Source organism: Pan troglodytes, chromosome 14 (genome assembly GCF_028858775.2).
Source record: "Pan troglodytes isolate AG18354 chromosome 14, NHGRI_mPanTro3-v2.0_pri, whole genome shotgun sequence".
NCBI lineage: Eukaryota > Metazoa > Chordata > Mammalia > Primates > Hominidae > Pan > Pan troglodytes.
Genome location: NC_072412.2, coordinates 23,747,161 through 23,767,192, shown reverse-complemented (window position 1 = coordinate 23,767,192; position 20,032 = coordinate 23,747,161). Strand labels below are relative to the sequence as shown.

General features: G+C 40.3%; 1 protein-coding gene across 2 annotated transcripts; it reads right to left on the bottom strand.

Moving 5' to 3' along the window:
• Positions 1-332: 332 nt before the first annotated feature.
• Positions 333-17,523, bottom strand: LOC134806954 (phosphatidylinositol 3,4,5-trisphosphate 3-phosphatase TPTE2-like). Of its 2 annotated transcripts, XM_063791952.1 has the most exons (6): positions 17,260-17,523; positions 16,426-16,487; positions 8,835-8,926; positions 3,865-3,957; positions 2,379-2,449; positions 333-624 (listed from the first exon to the last, which is right to left on the bottom strand). In XM_063791952.1, exons 1-6 carry the CDS (start codon positions 17,382-17,384, stop codon positions 522-524), a joined length of 546 nt encoding a protein of 181 aa, XP_063648022.1. In that variant the 5' UTR covers positions 17,385-17,523; the 3' UTR covers positions 333-521. The 2 variants fall into 2 exon arrangements, with proteins under 2 accessions (XP_063648022.1, XP_063648023.1); XM_063791953.1 differs by lacking the exon at positions 3,865-3,957.
• Between the last annotated feature and the right edge of the window lie 2,509 nt (positions 17,524-20,032).

The following is a 20,032-nucleotide window of genomic DNA, read 5'->3' as shown; positions in this document are numbered from 1 at the left end:
CTCTCTTCTGGATTTAAAACTTAGTCTTTGTTGCCTGTCTGTTAACAGACAGTTTGTAAATGAAGTGGAAGAAAAAATATAAATTAGCTTTCTAATAAATCTGAAATTACAAATGTGAACCAAAGCAGGGAATAAATACTTGACCAAAAATATGTAAGTGGGGGTTGGGGAATCACAATTTTTAAATATCTCAAGTTTTTGCTATGAAAGTTCTATTTCAAAGTTCTTCAAAATGATGCCTGATGTTCCTGCATACTGTGTTCCAAATTTATGTAAATACAAGATGAAAACTGTGAAGTATGTGCCTTCAAAAAACAAGAAAAACACTGACATTTTATCCATATATATTTAATAGATTTATGAAGAACATATATAAGCATATATAAATATAGATACATCACCAAGGAAGACTTAGGACATATGAACATGTACATGGCAGGGGTTGGAAAGAACATAATTCTTTCCCAGAAGGGGAAGGGGAAACTATACTTAATCGGATCCAGCTACAACGTCATTGGAAGTCATTTCTCGCCAAAAAGTATCTCCACGGCAAATTCTGGTGGATAAATTTTCCATGCTTTTTGTTGATGTGGATTATCCAATTCATTTCTTGGTAGATAAAGCCTGAGAATAGAAAAAAAATTATTACATTTTATATTGGGGCTCAACGAAAAGCCACGCAGTTGGGTACCCACGTTAGAGCTGGAAGAAACAAAAAAAGAACCTCACCGTGAATAGAACCTCAGCCCCTTTTTTGTGTCTCAGTTGGCTCCTTCCACCTTTTTGGTGAGACTTAAAAATACTTTAATCTTCAGCAACACATCAGTAACACATGCTGACTGTCTTAGCATTGCTTTATATGGAATTAATGACATCCAAGTTTAATAAAATATCTAAATTTCTCTCTGTGACAGAAATCAGTCAGGATAGACATGAATGAAAACCCAGGAATAAAATACTATATCTCTTTTAATTTACGTGTGAGGTTGCAATTTTTTGAATTTTTACAATCAGACCTTGGAAATGACCTTGAGCAGTAGGACATAACTCCCACATGCTGAGCGTTCCAATAAATTGGTTAACCCATTTATGCCTGGTGTTCTAAATGATGGAAGTTAGCATTTTTGGCTAAACAACAATCTCATAACTAACAAAAACAGCTTTACCAAGTAATATGTAAATTTAAATGTTACAGAAATCTTTAGAAATTTATATAAAAGTAAGAATAAAAGTGATGTAGCTTATCACTTCTCCAAAATGAACATAGTGTTTTAAAGGAAAAAGACTGTATCCTTTAGCAAGAACCACTTTTGAGGAGCAGCATCAAATGAAGCTACACCCAGGTCTCACTTTTTGAGGGACTTTGCTCATGTTAGAAGAAAAAGCTTATTGTTTGTATGCATCCAAAAAAAAAACTTGTAAAAATTTCTGTCAAATCCAAAGTTCACTCTATCAAAATCCATTAAATGTTTTGCATTGCAAGTGTGTAGACCAGAGGTTTAATCTCCTTTTGCCTTGCTGGACTTAAGGAGTTATTCGATCCAGTTCACATTTGAAGAAAAGACTAGGACTGAATGTAACAATAACTATCAATTCATGCCACATATAATCACAGCCACTTCTTCAACTCTGATCTAAATCATTTAAAAAATATTTTGTCCTTTTGTATTGAAGAGTATGGTTGATACAAAAAAAAAATCCCAATTTTTCACCATCACAAAACAAATGCTACTTAGACTGAGAAATGTGGTTCCAAATATGGTAGAAGGTTTTTTTGGAACAGTAATCTCCAAACCCAATTAATAATTTTTCAGAAAGGTTTCCCAATTCAGTTATTAGAAAGCCACATTTAAATGGCTATTTAAATAGATCATTACTTAATGATATTTCTTAGCTGTATTCTTTAATACTGTGTCTTGTAACTTCTCCCAGATTTAAGTGTGTCCGTCAGCTTTTCAGCTAGCTGAAGCCTCCCTAGGTCCTGCCTTACTTTAGCACAAAATTTGGTGGTGGTTCGTCGTTGGTAAATCAGCACCTACTGACAGGGACCTGACATACTGAAGGTGCTGAGCAGACTCATATTGAACTTCTCCAGGAGGAATTTACTACCACACTTAAGATCCGATTATAATACTTTTGAACTCATAACACAGTTCTATGGCATGGACCTTGAGGATACTGCAACAGTGGGTCTCAAGAACAAATGTATTTTTAAAATAACCAAAGTAAGAGGAGTAAGGCAATGAACAATGGTGGCTCAAGGATTTTTTGCTTTCTATAAATTAAGTTTATGACAACCAGCGAAAGACTTGCCATTACGCCTTATATATAGACATTGAAGATTAGGCTGTTTCTATGCATTTATATTATATTCATACCTGTTATTTTGAATAAAAGATGTGTTGAACCAGAAGAAAAATGAACAATTGTCATAGTATTTAGGAAGATTCTAAAAAGAAAAAAAATTCAAAGTAAAACTGATACCAAGAACTAATCATTCCAAAGAAATTAAAGTTCCTTCCTTTATTCCTTTTTATATTTATCAAACAATTATAACCATTAAATAGGTAGCACTCTGCAATCTATAACAATACACTCAAGACACAAAGGAGGAGGCTTTAAGAAAATGCTATTGCATTCTCTTGCTGTTTCTATCAAAATTTTCAAGGAATAGTATTTTTTCCATGATAGGTATTTAATTTAAATGCTGCTATTTGAATCTGGTTTAGATAGTGCCAAACAGACTCTACTAAGGACCTATGCCTATATACACCCAACTAGATTGTAGTGAATTCTTATAATTTTTTTGTTGCCTCAGCATCCCTTTTAAATATAAATTGGACTTTCTGATATCAGAAGCGGGGTTCAGTCACTCTCAGCAGTTTCTAGTTCACCTCCTCCCAGTTTCTCCATGTGACTGATCCCGATATCTGCCTTATACAATCTTCTCCTGGTGACCACTTCATTATGGGGCAGCTAGATATAACCTACTTGACTCACCCTACAGACCCCCATACTCTGCAGGGACCACGTGGATATATCAGTGACCACCTCTCAGTCACAGCAGAGACTCATGGCTGCTTGTGTTAAACCAAATTAGACCTCCCCACAGGAAACCTGCTCAGGTAGCACCTTACATCCCAATAAAGCCTTCCACTCTCAGGTCCCTCCCTCTCTCTCGCTATTGCTCCCACCCATCAGTCAAGCACAGGTCTCCTGGATGGCTCCCCCTTCCAGTTGGCCCTGCGAAGTGTGCTACCCTCTTCTCTCTGGAATTAATAAAAAACTGCTTTGGTTATTTCATGTGTTGTATTGTGCTACCTTCTCTGTGTTTCACCCAACTGAGTCACCCAAACCTAACTCTCTTTCCAGTCAGTGCTCCCAGCTACTCAGGAGGCTGAGGTGGGAGGATTGCTTGAGCCCAGGAGGTTGAAGCTACAGTTAGCTATGATCACGCCACTGCACTCCAGCCTGGGTGACAGAGTGAGACCCTGTCTCAATTCTTAATTTTTTAAAAAAGATGCAAAACAAAATGTAATCATTGCTATGCAGTAAAATGTACCTTTGGGTTTTTTTTTTTTTTAGCATCTTGGCTTTTACTTTTTTTGTGTTTATTTTGTATTTTTTTGTATTTGAGAATACATGTAAATTTAGAAAAGTTTAGAAAATTTACAATTTAGAAAAAAACAAATGAACAAAAATTATTCAAATTACATATTTTCTTTTAAAAAATTTGTTATAGATCAGATTTATTGTTTTCCTCCCCCTCCCCCTTCCTTGTTGGGAATTGTAGTAAAGCAAATCTTAAATAAAATCATTAGACCAGACAAGAACAATGGCAGAGGCTATTTTGTGATTACTCACCAAAGAGAAAAATTGCACTTTCACATCATCATACAGAGATGGACTGTCATATACATTAATTAATATGCTGGCTGTTTCAATGTCATGCAGTATCTGTGAATGAACACATGGAATTGAGAACTATAAACCTAGATAACGATAACAAAAAGTCCTTTTCACTTATCATGACTTCCTATATTTATCAAGTAATTTGGTCTCACAGACCAATCACTACATGCATAAATAATTATTAATAATCTTTTCTAGTTGCAATACTGTTGTTTGTGTGTGTGTGTGTTTTCGTTTGTTTTTTGTTTTTTGAGACAGAGTCTCTCTGTCCCCCAGGCTGGAGTGCAGTGGCGTGATCTCGGCTCACGGCAACCTCTGCCTCCCAGGTTCAAGTGATTCTTGTGCCTCAGCCTCCCGAGTAGCTGGGACTATAGGCACATGCCATCATACCCAGCTAATTTTTGAATTTTTAGTAGAGATGGGGTTTCACTATATTAGCCAGGCTGGTCTCAAACTCCTGGCTTCAAGTGATCTGCCTGCCTGGGCCTCCCAAAGTGCTGGATTACAGGCATGAGCCACTGCACCCAGCCTGTTGCTTATGTCTTTTAAAGGCCAACATGTTTGAGGGTTATCATGAACCATTTTTCTTTTTTTTTTTTTTGAGACAGAGTCTCACTCTGTCACCAGGCTGGAGTGCAGTGGCATGATCTCGGCTCGCTACAACTTCCGCCTCCCGGCTTCAATTGATTCTCCAGCCTCAGCCTCCCAAGTAGCTGGGACTACAGGCATGTGCCACCACGCCCAACTAATTTTTGTATTTTTAGTAGAGACGGGGTTTCACCATGTTGACCAGGATGGTCTCGATCTCTTGACCTCGTGATCCACCCACCCTGGCCTCCCAAAGTGCTGGGATTACAGGCATGAGCCACCGTGCCTGGCCATGAGGCACTTTTCAAAAGTGCCACACTTTTAAAAAGTATTGAATTTTCTATTAGACTTTAATCAATTAAATATTATCATTTAATGTGTGTCATTTGATGTTCATGTGTTAGGGCCTTTTTTGAGAATATATTAAGAAGCTCAATTTTAAAGCTAGCATTGACATTCAAAAAGCAATGCGTAACTCATCATGGTTTTTTATTTCCTAAATTTAAAAAATAACAATGGGGGTCTGCAACACTTGGGGGTTAGGCCTGCATGCCCCTCCCAAGGGAGAGGGAGAGTGGGGGTCCCCCTGCTCATCCTGTTTTATCAGAACTCTTGTGTTTGTCAATGGGATCTTTGAACTTGACCAATGCAGGCTGCTGGATGGAGTGACCAAAGATAGCTCAAGTTATGGTATGAATGACTTTGAGGCTATACTATTTCTTTGACTCACTCTCATATAAATAAAGGCACTCACAATAAGAAAGGTCTATGCTAGGCCCTGTGGAAAACACAAAAGGAGGTGCAGACTCAGTTGGCCCCTTTTGGGAGCTGTACACATAAGAAACAATAGTAGAATGGTACATAACTCAATCTGTATGATAAAGACTGGGTGTGCTGTTATGCACTATTGGGGGCTAATTAACAGAAGGTACAGAATGCAAAAATTTCATTAAGGAGGTAGAAATTGAATTGGGCATGAAGCAATTTAGATAAAGGAAGAAGAGCTCTGAAAATAGACTCTAGTCCAAATGGAGGGAAAAAGACCAGCAATAACACAAAGTAGAAATTAGAAAAATGGTCCAGGCACGGTGGCTCACACCTATAATCCTAGCACTTTGGGAGGCTGAGGTGGGCAGATCACCTGAAGTCGGGAGTTTGAGACCAGCCTTGAAGGGGTGGCCTGCCCCTCCACACCTGTGGGTGTTTCTCGTTGAGTGGGATGAGAGACTGAGAAAAGAAAGAGACACAGAGACAAAGTATAGAGAAAGAAAAGTGGGCCCAGGGGACCAGCGCTCAGCAAAGGGAGGACCCACGCTGGCACCAGTTTCTGAGTTCCCTCAGTATTTATTTGATCATTATCTCTACCATCTCAGAGAGGGGGATGTGGCAGGACAATAAGGTAATAGTGGGAGAGGGTCAGCAGGAAAACATGTGAACAAATGTCTCTGTATCATAAACAAGGTTAAGAAAAAGGTGTTGTGCTTTGATGTGCACATACATAAACATCTCGGTGCATTAAAGAGCAGTATTGCCATCAGCAGGTCTCACCTCCAGCGCTAAGGCAGTTTTCTCCTATCTCAGTAGATGGAATATACGATCGGGTTTTACAGGGAGACATTCCATTGCCCAGGGACGAGCAGGAGACAGATGCCTTCCTCTTATCTCAACTGCAAAGAGGCCTTCCTCTTTCACTAATCCTCCTCAGCACAGACCGTTTATGGGTGTCGGGCTGGGGACGGTCAGATCTTTCCCTTCCCACGAGGCCATATTTCAGAGTATCACCTGGGGAGAAACCTTGGACAATACCTGGCTTTCCTAGGCAGAGGTTCCTGCAGCCTTCCTCAGTGTTTTGTGTCCCTGGGTACTTGAGATTAGGGAGTGGTGACGACTTTTAACAAGCATGCTGCCTTCAAGCATTTGTTTAACAAAGCACATCCTGCATAGCCCTAAATCCATTAAACCTTGAGTCAACACAGCACATGTTTCTGCCAGCACAGCATCTCAAGGCAGAAAAATTTTTCTTAGTACAGAACAAAATGGAATCTCTTATGTCTACTTCTTTCTACGTAGACACAGTAACAGTCTGATCTCTCTTTCTTTTCCCCACAAGCCTGACCAACACGGAGAAACCCCATCTCCACTAAAAATACAAAATTAGCCAGGTGTGGTAGTGCATGCCTGTAATCCCAGCTACTTGGGAGGCTAAGGCAGGAGAATCGCTTGAACCCAGGAGGCAGAGGTTGTGGTGAGCCGAGATTGTGCCAATGCACTCCAGCCTGGGCAACAAGAGCAAAACTCTGTCTCAAAAAAAAAAAAAAAGAAAAGAAAAGAAATTGGAAAAACAACAACAAACAATGTCAGGCAGTGTGGCTCATGTTTATAGTCCCAGCACATTGTGAGGCTGAGGTGGATGGGTTGCTTGAGTCCAGGAGTCTGAGACCAGCCTGGGCAACACAGCAAGTCCCAGCCTCTTCAAAACATAAAAAAAAAAAAAACTGGGGGATTGCTTGAGCTCAAGAGGTTGAGGCTACAGTGAGCCATGATCATGCCACTGTGCTACAGCCTGGGTGACAGAATAAGACCCTGGCTCAAGAAAAAAAAAAGGAAAGGAAGAAAGGAAGGAAAGAAAGAAATAAGTTATTTGGTTAGTTATAACCAAATAACTAAATTAGAATTGTGTTCCAAGAGCCAAAAGGGATGACCCAGTTTATTCGGAATGAAGTCTGCTGGTCAAGCTACTGATGGAAAAAAGCTCAGGTATTTTGTTAGGGCTATTATATCTTCAGACCTCAAGAGCCAAGGAAATAAGAGAGAAGTTGTTGAAAAATATGGTGGGGCATTTCCTATGTGACAAAGAGGCCTGATAATTATCACATATAACACTTATTTAGTGATTTATAGTTCACAGAGAAACTTTATATATATTATCTAATTGAATTCCCATTACACTTGGATGTTATATTTATTTTACAGATAAGGATGTTGAGCCAAAGGTGTTAACTGGCTCTGACCACGGGCACACAGTGTGTCTTCTGCTCTACCTACAATTTTTCACAATGAGAGGAATATTTCAGGATGCATATTTCAGGATTCTATACATTGCATTATAGAAGGAGAAAGAAAGGGTAAGGAGACCACTGCAGAAATCTATGCTGAGCAAAGGAGATTCTGGCCAATTAGTGGCAGTGAGAACAGAAAGGAAGGAGAACATAGAAAACTGTCAAAGGCATAATCAACAGAGATGGATGACTAACTGGATTCAGAGGGCCGAGGCAAAGAGAATCAGAGCCCAAGGCATGAGTGGAAGAATGCTGGTGCCATTTGCAGAAGCAGAGAGAAAGCTCCTTGATAATTCAGACTGGCGAATGCATTTGAGTTGGAGTGGAAACTGTTCATGTTGTAGCTCCTGCATCAGCTGTTCAGTAAATGAACAAATAATTGTTGAAGTAAGGGGAATGGGTCATCCTTTAAGAATAAAGCATTTGCTAAGAACAGAAAGCCAAGGGTCAGGCCTGGGTGAATACCCTCAGTCGGGAGAGGTCAAAAAAGCCGGGGGCGGAGTGAGGAGGGGGTGGCAGGGAATAGGGTTAGTAACAGGAGAATTTGAGACAAAGGCCTGGGTAGGAATTCTAAAAGTTTATGGTTATTAGACCATGAAGGATGCTTTCTTACTGTTTCAGAAAAGGTATATAGTTTTAGGCATTTCTTCATTGTAGCAAAACATTGACTACCAGGTCCCCTTTGCTTTGGATAAAGAGGCTCCTCCCCAGTTCATTCACCCTTGCATTGTTTCTCACAGGGTCTTCCCACAGAACGTCTGACTTAGAATCACTTGGGACATTGCTAAGTCTATAGATTCCTGGGCCCCATTCCAGATTTCCCGAATCATACTTTGGGGGTACAACCTAGGAATGTAAATCTTTACAAGCTCCTCAGTGGTTTTCATGCACACTAAACTTTTAGAATCAGTGCTATATAATAAAAGATCAAATGACTGAGAAGAAGAGAATATGGTTAAAAATGACCAGATATGTAAATTAAAATCCTTAATACATTCCTGGGAACATGCTCAGCATTTGTGGAAGTGTCAAAGGCAAAGCAACACTGACCAGAAATAAATTCTGGAAAGCACCCTGAAAAAACTGTTTTGAACAAACAGGTTAATGTATCTCTGGTTTGCATCCAAACCCAGTGACACCAAGTTGTATGGTAACCAGAAAGCGTTACGGAATCTCTTTATGGTCAGTGATAGTTTAGGGAGGTGAACATTGCTCGTTCGACATTCAGCCTTAAAACAAACATCAGAGTTTTTCAATTCACATGTTTTCTCTTACCGAACAATTTCCTAATGAAGTACTGGAAAAGACAACCTTTTTCTCCATTACTATTTGGAATTTTAGATCACATACATCGCCTGTTCCAACACCTAAATGAAATTAAAAAGTTAGGTTGGTTAGCGTGAACATCAATATGTCTCACCAATTAACATCATGGATTAAAAAGAGAAAAAATTATCCAAGCTAACAATATATCACTAGTTACTTATTTGGTCTTGCATGAATTTCGTCTTTGAAAGACAAGGCTTCGAGCCTAGTTCTGTCTCCTAAAGCAGATTTTATAAGACTAGAGAAGAGAAAAAACATATATATATATAGTTCAGCTTCAAAGACTTAGAATCCCATCACTTTATCTTTCCAGAAAAAGTATTTAGGGAAGGTAGGCCGGGCATGGTGGCTCACGCCTAGCACTTTGGGAGGCTGAGGTGGGTGGAGGATTACTTGAGGTCAGGAATTCTAAACCAGCCTGGCCAAGACGGTGAAACCACATCTCTACTAAAAATACAAAAATCAGCCAGACGTGGTGGCACATGCCTGTAATCCTAGCTACTCAGGAGGCTGAGACAGGAGAATTGCTTGAACCCGGGAGGCGGAAGTTGCAGTGAGCCGAGATCACACTACTGCACTCCAGCCTGGGTGACAGAACAAGACTCTGTCTCCAAAAAAAAAAAAAGAAAAAGAAAAAGACAATTCTGGGAAGGTGACTTGCAACCTTTCTTGCTAATATGTTGCTGTCTTCAGACTTCTAATCATAATGATTCTTAACAATAAATACTGTAGTTTAACTACTTTGGCCCTACTTTAAGGCCAGTTCCTGATGCAATCTCGATAAAAATATAGGATAGTTATATCCAAAAATTCCCGTGGTGTTCAGTATATATTTATAGACAAAGGCTCTATTGTTCCTTTTTTTCAATTCAAATGACCCACTTCCCTCAGCATTTCCTCAAAGACTTGGTTTCTCAGCCAATTAATTTTTTTATCGCTTTTCTCTCAACTCTACATTAATTTTAATTCAAATATGTACAAAACTAAAGGTAGAAAATTAAAACAAATATTTTATAAACAAGTGTATTATCTTTGATTGCTCATCTCATATGCTGTTTGTTTTCTTTTCATTTAATTTTGTTTTCACTAACACCATGATATTCATTTGTCATTAGAAATCACAGTTTCTTGCCTCAGTTCCCTCTTTCCCATTCCAGGTGCAGAATTTCTTTCTATTGATGTCTACCAGAAATCAGTGAAATGTAGAACTAAACTCAGAAGGCTAAAAATACTAGGCTGTCTGTGTGGACACCAGCATCCTGGCCCCATGGCACCTATAGCACCCAGCACTGGCACCATCTCAGGTCCACAAGCTGGCTGCTAGAAGAGGTTTGCTTTAGGGGTTCCGAGCATCGCCTCCTTGCTACCTCTCCGGCAGTGGGAGTGGTGAGGCCCCATCCCTTCCACACAGACACATCCTGCTTTCCCACCTCCCCTGAGTGTAAGCTGGGAGTGAGAGGGTTACAGATGGAGGACAGAGGGGAAAGGGAGAGCCCAGGGTGATGAGAAAAAAATATGCCTCTAAAAGAAGGTGAGAAAATGATATGATACTGAGACACCTCCACCAAGGCAACCTCTGAACTAGAGGTGGTTCTGAGAAATAAGCAGGCTTAAGGGCACATGGGTCCTCCTCCTCCCTCATCAGAGGCTCCCTCTGCCCGGAAAAGTCCACCTGGGTTGAGACCAGAGGAGCAATGAGAACAGGAGAGATGGGTAGGGGATGAAGTCCCCCAAATTGGTGATGGAAAAGAAAAAGTGAAGAACATCTAAGGGCTGGCAATCAATGGGCAATTGCAGGAGGAGGGGCATACAAAAGGAGGAGTTCCTGTGTGACAATATGTAAAAAGACAGGTATGAGTTAGGCTCACTTGTATATATAACTATGAGCAAAACTCTCCCAGAGTGGGGACTCTGGCCCTCCTGCCCAATTCTTCAATTATACATAAAGCACTTACCACGAATCGAATAAATAATGAATCTTTTTATAAAGAGTATCCATCTTAGAGGGAGATTCCAGTTGTAGAGATGTTTCACTTGTGCAAAATATCCAACATATCTATTGTGAAAAGCAACAGAAATCTTCCTTTAAGTGGAGATGAAGTCTAAAGTCAGCATTCCTTTTTTTTTTTTTTTTTTTTTTGCATAAAGCTTGTTAATGGAGGTAAGTAATTAAGAAAATATTTACTGGATGCCATTATATAACTGGACATTTTTAGGGATGCTGCCCCACAACTATCTACCTTGAGGGAAAAATACTGAATTCAGTGCAATGGGGGAAGTAACAAGGATGGAGCCAGGCCCTGTTTATAGGCTGCTTATGGTTGAGAGGGCAACTAATCAGAAGCACAACAAAACAGTTACAGCATCATCAGTGTCCAGATAGAAGCTTAGTTGTGACTGAGTTAGAGGAAGGCTTGTGGTTTGGTGAAGAGCAGCTTCCTGGACATGAGAGAATGGTATAAGTGAAAACTCCAGAGGAATACCTCCATATCTCAGTAGCAGGTTTCCCATCATTCTTCTCCTGTTCCTGATGCTAGAATTTCTTCACTTTGCATTTCCTCAATTCTGTTTTCTCCAGGAAGCCCTGGAATTCTCTCAGCCTTGTCCTTTCCCTGGGGCAAGCTGTTCACAACGGCTCTCCCCTGAATCTTTCTTCAAGGTATTGAAGAGCTCTGGTACTCAATCAACTGGTTCAGAATTCAAAAGTTGGCCATCATGGTGGCTCCCGCCTGTAATCCCAGCACTTTGGGAGGCCGAGGTGGGCAGATCACTGGGCGTCAGGAGTTTGAGACCAGCCTTGCCAACAGGGTGAAACCCTGTCTCTACTAAAAATACAAAAATAGGCCATGCGCGGTGATGGGCACCTATAATCCCAGCCACTTGGGAGGCTGAGGCAGGAGAATCGCTTGAACCCAAGAGGTCGAGGTTGCAGTGAGCTGAGATTGCACCACTGCACTCTAGTCTGGGCGACAGAGCGGGACTCTGTCTCAAAAATTAAAAACAAAACAAAACAAAACTCATAGGTTCACAGACTGTTCCTTACCCATTGGGAAATGCTCATTAAAGTAACTAACTGCCATACTTCCCTTTAGAAAGGGCCAGTCATGAGATAGGCTCATGAAAGTCCTCCACTTAGGAGTAGATGTAGTCAGTAGAATGGCCCACAATGCAGGATCAGAATGTGATGGTCACCACCAGATACAGAGGGCACTCTGTCCTGAGGTCTTGCCAACACAGCTCTCAAACATGCAGCTGAGTCCCTGTGTTGCTTTTTCAGTGAATCAGAAGAGATTCAGTTGCAGCTTTGGTGTGCTAGTTCTAGACTAAAGTTAGGGAAACTATGCATGACTGCAGAAGAAATGGGGATGAGGAGATGTGTGGGGAGAGTTGTTGAAGGAGCTCCACCTAGCATCCCCTTAGCTTCTGCCACTAGATTCTCCACCTTTCCCTAAGGGCTGTAAAACACCAGGGCCCTCAAGCTGCTTGTGCTCCCACGCTTCCTTCTCCTACAACTTAAAACAACATGGACTTGTAGTAGAAATTAATACAACCAACACATAGGAGGCACTCACTACAAACAACAAGATATTATGAGAAAAGGATGGAAAGATGGGTAAGCCATGGGCTTTGCCTTTAAAGGGGATACAGAAGTCACCACTTCAAATAACTAGAGAATGATGCAAAGTGACGTAGTCCCTAAAAGAAACACAAAGGGCTCTAAGAATTGAAAAAGCAAGAGACTACTTCAGGCTGAGAAGGGAAAGGGACTCTAGGAAAAGGGGCATGAGCAATGGCATGAGGGTATCAAGTGTCCATAGGCTGGGAAAGAGCACACAGTCTAAATGTGTTGGAGTATGGGATGTGTGCATGCACATAGTGGAACAGAAGGTTGGAAAAGTCAAACTGTGGCTCTTGAGTGCCAGGTTGAAACGTTTAGTTTATTGCCATTGGCAGTGGGGACATAGTATGGATTTTGAGCATGGAAATGGCATGATTAGGGCTGCACTTCAGTAAATTCACCTATCACTTTTAGCTTAGGGTCTATGACTATCTTTGTTTTGTTTTATTTTGTTTTGTTTTGTTTTGGGCTTCGGTGTGGGAGAAAAGTATCAGTGGATAAGGCTGAGTTCTTCTGGCCCAAACTAAAGGTTTAGGGCCAGTAGTTAGCGTGTTCTTCTAACGGGGCCAAGAGTACTTACTCAGCTCCCACCACTTAAAGAAAAACTCATTTACAGCCACATCCAAATCCATTTCGGAATGCCCAACCCGCTCTCACTTCAGTTTCAGGGGCAATATAGAAAAGGCAATATAAATGAGAAGCTGTGCACAACAAGGGCTTCAGAGACTGACATCTAGATTTCAGTCTTTGGTTCAAAAGTTACTTTCTATGAACCTCAATTTTCTAATTTATAAGATGAGAGTCATAGTAGTGCCTACTCATAGAGTTACTGAGAATATTAAATGAGATAGTGAATATAGAACTCTTAGAATAGTTCAGCAAAGTCTAGAATGTTGTAAATGCTATAGGATAAACATCCTGGTTTCTGCAATAAACAAATTACAAGTAATAAAAAATGGTGAGAAATCTATAAACTCAGATTCTTAAAAGAGACTTAGGAGACACAGCAACCAAATGAAATGTGTGGACTTTGTTTGAATTCTGATTAAACAAACTAAATTTTCAAAGATTTTAAGACAATTTTGGAAACAAACATGGAGAACAAATTCGATATGAAGGATTTTTAAGGTACAATATTTTTAGATATGATAAAAAGTGTTAAGGTTTTTTGTTGTTGTTTTAAGAGTACTTAAATGTCCTACTAAAATGCTGTGGGATAAAATGATCTGATGACTGAAATTTCCTTTAAAATAACTCAGATTTAGGGAAAGCAAGAGTGGAGAGTGGGGTTGGAGGGTGTGAGTGGAGTGGGAAAGAATGGATGAAACGTGGCTGGCGCCGGCTGAAATGACTGTTGCAGCAATGTGATGACTATATGTGGATATATTGTATGATTCTCTGGACTTTTGTATATGATTAAAATTTTCCATAACAAAATGTTTCTAAAAGAAAAAACAGAGTAACAGTGTATATTTCATATAGGTGTTATGGGTATTAAATGAGATATGTAAAAGTGCAATACTGTCTAGTATACAGAAGGGGTTTTGAAAAGTTTATTTCCCCTTTTATTTTCTCTTTTAAAATACACCTCCCCCACAACACACAGAAAATACACACACACACACACACACACACACACACCAGGAGTCATCCAAAAACAGTCTTTGTGATGTTCTGCAAGGGTTGAATTGCCCTAGTAAGGGTTTCTGAAAGACTTGGATCTTTTTTACATTGAAATCAAATGCTGGTGATTTTAGACACACTTCAGGGTCCTGGAGCCTTGGGTACTGGACCTTCCTACTTTGGGAAAATAATCAACTCCTGAGCTCCGTAAACAATAACCAGTATAGAATAGAAAGCAGGATTCTCTGAGGAGAAGCCAGAGTCCCCAGCATGTGGGCAGCACCTAAAGCGTGACCCTCAGACTCAGGGAGGGACCAAGGCCTGTTGCAGGACACCCAACTGCTGCTGCCTGATCACCAAAGGAGAAGAGTCTAAAATGAAACCAAATAACAGGTGGCAATCTTAACCCACTCCCCTAAAAAAACTCCCATTTTTAAAAAGAAAACTTACCTGAGAAGGAGTTTCTAGTCCCTGAAATTTACTGCTGTGGGTTTTATCTGTTTGCCTTTCTCCAAAATAATACAGGCTTTCCTACAAAAAAGGGTACAATCCAACCATGGTTCATCTGCACTCTTTCCTTTCCTATATTAGGTACCCTTAGGGTTTCTACGCCCACCTTCTTTCCTAAAGTCAGTGATTTTGTTTGTTTGTTTTTTGGTAGAGTCTTGCTCTGTAACCCAGACTGGAGTACAGTGGCAGGATCTAAGCTCACTGCAACCTCTGCCTCCTGGGTTCAAGTGATTCTACTGCCTCAGCCTTCTGAGTAGCTGAGACTACAGGTGTGTACCACCATGCCCAGCTAATTTTTTGTATTTTTAGTAGAGATAGGGGTTTCACCATGTTGGCCAGGCTGCTCTCAAACTCCTGATCTCAAGAGATCCACCTGCCTCAGCCTCCCAAAGTGCTGGGATTACAGGCGTGAGCCACCCGTGCCTGGCCGAGTGATCTTTGGGCAGAAGCTACCGAAAATAACAAAATTAGGACTTCTCTCATTCAAGGATTCATACATTCATAAAATTTTACAGCTGGAAAGACCTTAGAAAGCATCTGGTCCAACCCTTTCCATATTACAAATGACAACACTGAAACCAAAAGAAAACCAAGCAACCTGCCAAGGAGATGCTGCAGCCAGTTAGAAGCAGCACAGGTCTGGAATACAGGTCCCTGGATCTCAGTCTAGGGCTCCGGATCAATGGCTGTCAATGACTTTCAAACCTTTTGTTTTTTAAGCTGCAATCCACATTAATAAACCTAGGAGACACACACACACACACACCAGTATTTAAGCCTTTTGATATTTTCTATTCTGCTCTATTCCATTTTATTTTTAAAAGATGTCAGTTACAACCCAGTAACTTTATTTTACAACTCACTGATAAATCATGATCCATAGCTTGAAAAACACCATCCTAGAACACCCATTTTCAAAATCTGTGTATCTCAAATCAGAGAAAGCAAAGGTGGTGGAATGGGAGTGCTGGGCATTGTGCACAACCACCACCTCTTCCCTAGACTGAGGCCAAACAACTCGAGCAGAGCTGCTGGAAATGGTAGCATCTCAGCAAGAAAATGGCAGAAAGAAAAATGACTGAGAACTCTGCTTTAAGTGGAAACAGCCCACCTTGTCTTATCAGAAATTTCTAGAGGTCACAGACTCCACATGTATTGACTAAGCAAAAATACTTACATTCAGGAGAGGCTTTGTTTTCAGTTGTGAAATGTTGCTTTTTATCTACCTAAGAGTTGTGAGGATGGGCAAGGCTCTTTGGAGAATTTATCTAATTAAGCTTGATACTATTCTCACGAGGAAGGAAGAAGACATGGTACTGGCAGGAGTAAGAGCAGGGCCAGGTGAAGTGAGGGAAGCATGTTGATTACTGAATGTTTTTTTCTGTGTAACATGGCTTTACACCCCTCACCTTAATCCTGCCCCATCAGGTCTTGTCTTTATTTAAAATGTTGATATTGTATACATCATAGATTTTTTTACATTAATTTTTATTAAAATATTGTGTTAAAATTATTTATTTTAATTATTACAATTTTTAGCATTCCCTTAAATGTTGCACCTCATTGACCTCACTCTAGTCCTGGCCCAAAGAGATTCTGAAGTCAGCTACTAACTAGTGCACGTTAAACAAGAAAGTATCAAAAACAGACTTTCTAAAAACTGCTTCTCTAATTACAATTTTACTAAGCACCATGACTCAAATAACCACCTTAACGTCCTACCAGTGATGTTTCAGAACTAGCAAACTCAATCATCATAAGACAAAGTTTGTAGAACATCTTTCATACCTCTGCAGTTAAAAATATTTCGGAGGCAATAAGGAAGGCACAAATCATAGTTCCGGTTCTTCCTAGAGAAGAAAAGAAGTTAGTTCAAGGAACATACGTGGTATAAAAATACACTCAGAAATATTCAAGGAGTGCATTTTAAAAGTTGATTTTCTTTCTTTTTTTTGAGACAGGGTCTTGCTGTGTCACGCAGGCTGGAGTGCAGTGGCACAATCTTGGCTCATTGCAACCTCTGCCTCACAGGTGAAAAATACGCAAATTACATTTACAGTAAAAATATCTCTCACCATTTCTCCACAAAAGGACACGATGAGGTTTTTACTAAATCTATAAGGAAGCAACAATTATGTCTTTTATAATTTTTTTGGATAATAGTAAAAAAGAAAAATTGCCAACTCATTTAGTACATTAATATAACTGATTCCAAAATTGCACAAATACAGTAGAATAAAAGATATTTTTATACCAGTCTCACATATAAATGTAGATTTTAAAATATACATATATTTTCAAAGTGAATTCAGCAATGTAGAAACACCATGTATCAACACCAAGTGCCATTTCTCTTAAGGATGCAAGGATGTTTTTTCCAAGATGGCAGATTACAGGCTTTTAGCATGCCTCAGTCATTTGGAAATAGCAAGCAAGTACATAAAGACCAACTCCGTGAGCTTTAATTCAAGAAAGAAAATGGCAATTCCCCGGAATTATGAAGGACATCCCAGATCCTGCGGAGGACAATGCAGGTAAGCAGCCCTCAGGACAGCATTCGACTGATAAAAGTGAGTGAAGCCTCAGGGTGTGAGAGAGGCAGACAGCATCCCTCTGTCTCACCTTTCCACTGGAGATCCACGCAACCCGGGCAGAGGAAGAGATTGTTTCTCCCAAGCCTTGGAGCTCATTTGAGGAGAGACTTGGAGACTTTGTGGGGGAAAGACACAGGGAAACGCTGCCGGCATTGTCCCAAACCTGGACTGGGAGCAGGACAACACTGGGGGAATCTTCCCTATCTGGCTCCACCCATCTTGTGCCCCCAATCCCCCTACCCCTAGGGCTGAGGGAGCTCAGATTAATGTGTACTCAGGAAATCAGCCCTTTGCCTGGGGCAGCAGAGAGCTCCTCCCAATCAACAAGGATCAAGTACACAGCCAGCAGCACTGGCAACAGCCAGCTCTTACCCATGGCGCCATCTACTGGCTTGCAGGTCAAACCACACACCCAATATAAAACCTGCTGGCAGAAGTGCATAGGGCTGCAGAAGCAAAGCCAAAAGACCCTACCCAGCATGCTCTACAGCCACACCCCTAGGGAGGAGGGAAAGGGAAAGAAGAAAAAAATAACAATAATATTATAGAAAAGGAAAGAAAAAGAAAAATCCTACCCAAACAAAAATAATTACACAAATTAGAAGTGCTAGCATCTCCAGATGAGAGGGACCCACGCAAGAACTGTGGCACCATGAGAAATCTGAATGTAGTGACACTACCAAAGGATCACACTAGCTCTCTGGCAATGCTTCCTACCAAAATGAAAACTCAGAGATGACAATAAACAATTCAAAGCTTGGGTTGCAAGGAAGCTCAATGAGATTCAAGGTTGAAATCAACAAAAAGAAACTTCTACATCAATCCGGGAAATGAAGGAAGAGATAAACATCTTAATAAGAAATCAATCAGAACTTCTGGAACTAAAAAAACTCACTTAAGGAATTTCAAAATACAACTGAAAGCTTTATCAATAGACTGGACAAAGTAGAAAACATAATTTCAGAGCTTGAAGACTGGTCTTTTGAACTAATCCAGTCAGACAAAAATAAAGAAAAAGATTTTTTAAAAGTGAAGAAAGTCAGAAATATGAGATTATGTAAAGTGATCAAACCTATGAATTACTGGCATGCCCTAGAGAGAAACAGAAAAAGAAAACAGCCTGGAAAACATATTTGATGGAATAATTCAAGAAAATTTCTTGAATCTTGCTAGATAGACATCTAAGTACAATAAAGCCAGACAGCACCTGTGAGATACTATAAAAAATGAACATTACCAAGGCATATACTCACCAGACTGTCCAAGGTCACTGTCAAAGAAAAAGCCCTAAAGGCACTGGAGAAAAAGGCCAGATCACATACAAAGGTAGCCCCATCAGGATAACAGCAGACTTCTCAGCAGAAACCTTACAAGCCAGCAGAGATTGAGGTATCTATTTTCAGAATTCTTGAAGAAAATAAATTATAATCAAAAGATTCATATCCTGCCGAACTAAGCTTCATGAGTGAAGGAGAAATAAAAACATTTTTCTAGAGAAGCAAATGCCAAGAGAGTTCATTACCACTAGACCAGTCTTACAAGAGATGCCTAAGGGAGTTCTAAACATGGAAATGAAAGAATGATACCTGCTATCATAAAAACACACTTAAGTACATAGCTCACAGACCCTATAAAACAACCACACAATAGAAATTACAAAAAAACCAGCTAACAATTTCATGATAGGGTGAAAAGCTCACATGTCAATAGTAACCTTGAACGTAAACACACCACTTAAAAGTCACAGAGTGGGCTGGGTGCGGTGGCTATTCCTGTAATCCCAGCATTTTGGGAGGCCAAGGTGGGCAGATCACGAGGTCAGGAGATCGAGACCATCCTGGCCAATGTAGAGAAACCCTGTCTCTACTAAAAATATAAAAATTAGCCAAGCATGATGGCACATGCCTATAATCCCAGCTACTCAGGAGGCTGAGGCAGGAGAATCACTTGAACTCAGGAGTCAGAGGTTGCTGTGAGCCAATATCATGCCACTGCACTCTAGCCTGATGACAGAGAGAGATTCTGAAAAAGAAAGAAAGAAAGGTCACAGAGTGGAAATTGGATTAAAAAAACAAAACCCATCTGTCTGCTGTCTTTAAGAGACCCATCTCACATGTAACAACACCAATAGGTTCAAAGTAAAGGGCTGGAGAAAGATCTATCACACAAACAAAACACAAAAAAGAGCAGGGGTCACTATTCCTAAAACAGATAAAACAGGCTTTAAACCAACAATAGTAAAAAAAGACAAAGAAGAGCATTACATAATGATACGGAGTTCAATTCAACAAGAAGCCTTAACTATCGTAAATATATATGCACCCAACATTGGCTCACCCAGGTTAATAAAACAGATACTTCTAGACCTATGAAAAGACTTAGCCACACAACAATAGTCAGGGGACTTCAACACCCCACTGATAACATTACACAGATCATAAAGATGGAAAACTAACACAGAAATTCTGGACTTAAATTCAACACTTGACCAATTGGACCTAATAGAAACCTAAAGAACTCCCAGCATTTTGGGAAGCTGAGGCGGGTGGGTGGATCACGAGGTCAGGAGTTTGAGACCAGTCTGGCCAATATGGTGAAAACCCGTTGCTACTAAAAATACAAAAATTAGCCAGGTGTGGTGGCAGGTGCCTGTAATCCTAGCTACTCGGGAGGCTGAGGCAGGAGAATTGCTTGAACCCAGGAGGTGGAGTCTGACAAAGGTCTAATATCCAGAATCTATAAGGAACTTAAAGAAATGTACAAGCAAAAAACAACGTCATTTAAAAAAAAGGGCAAAGGAC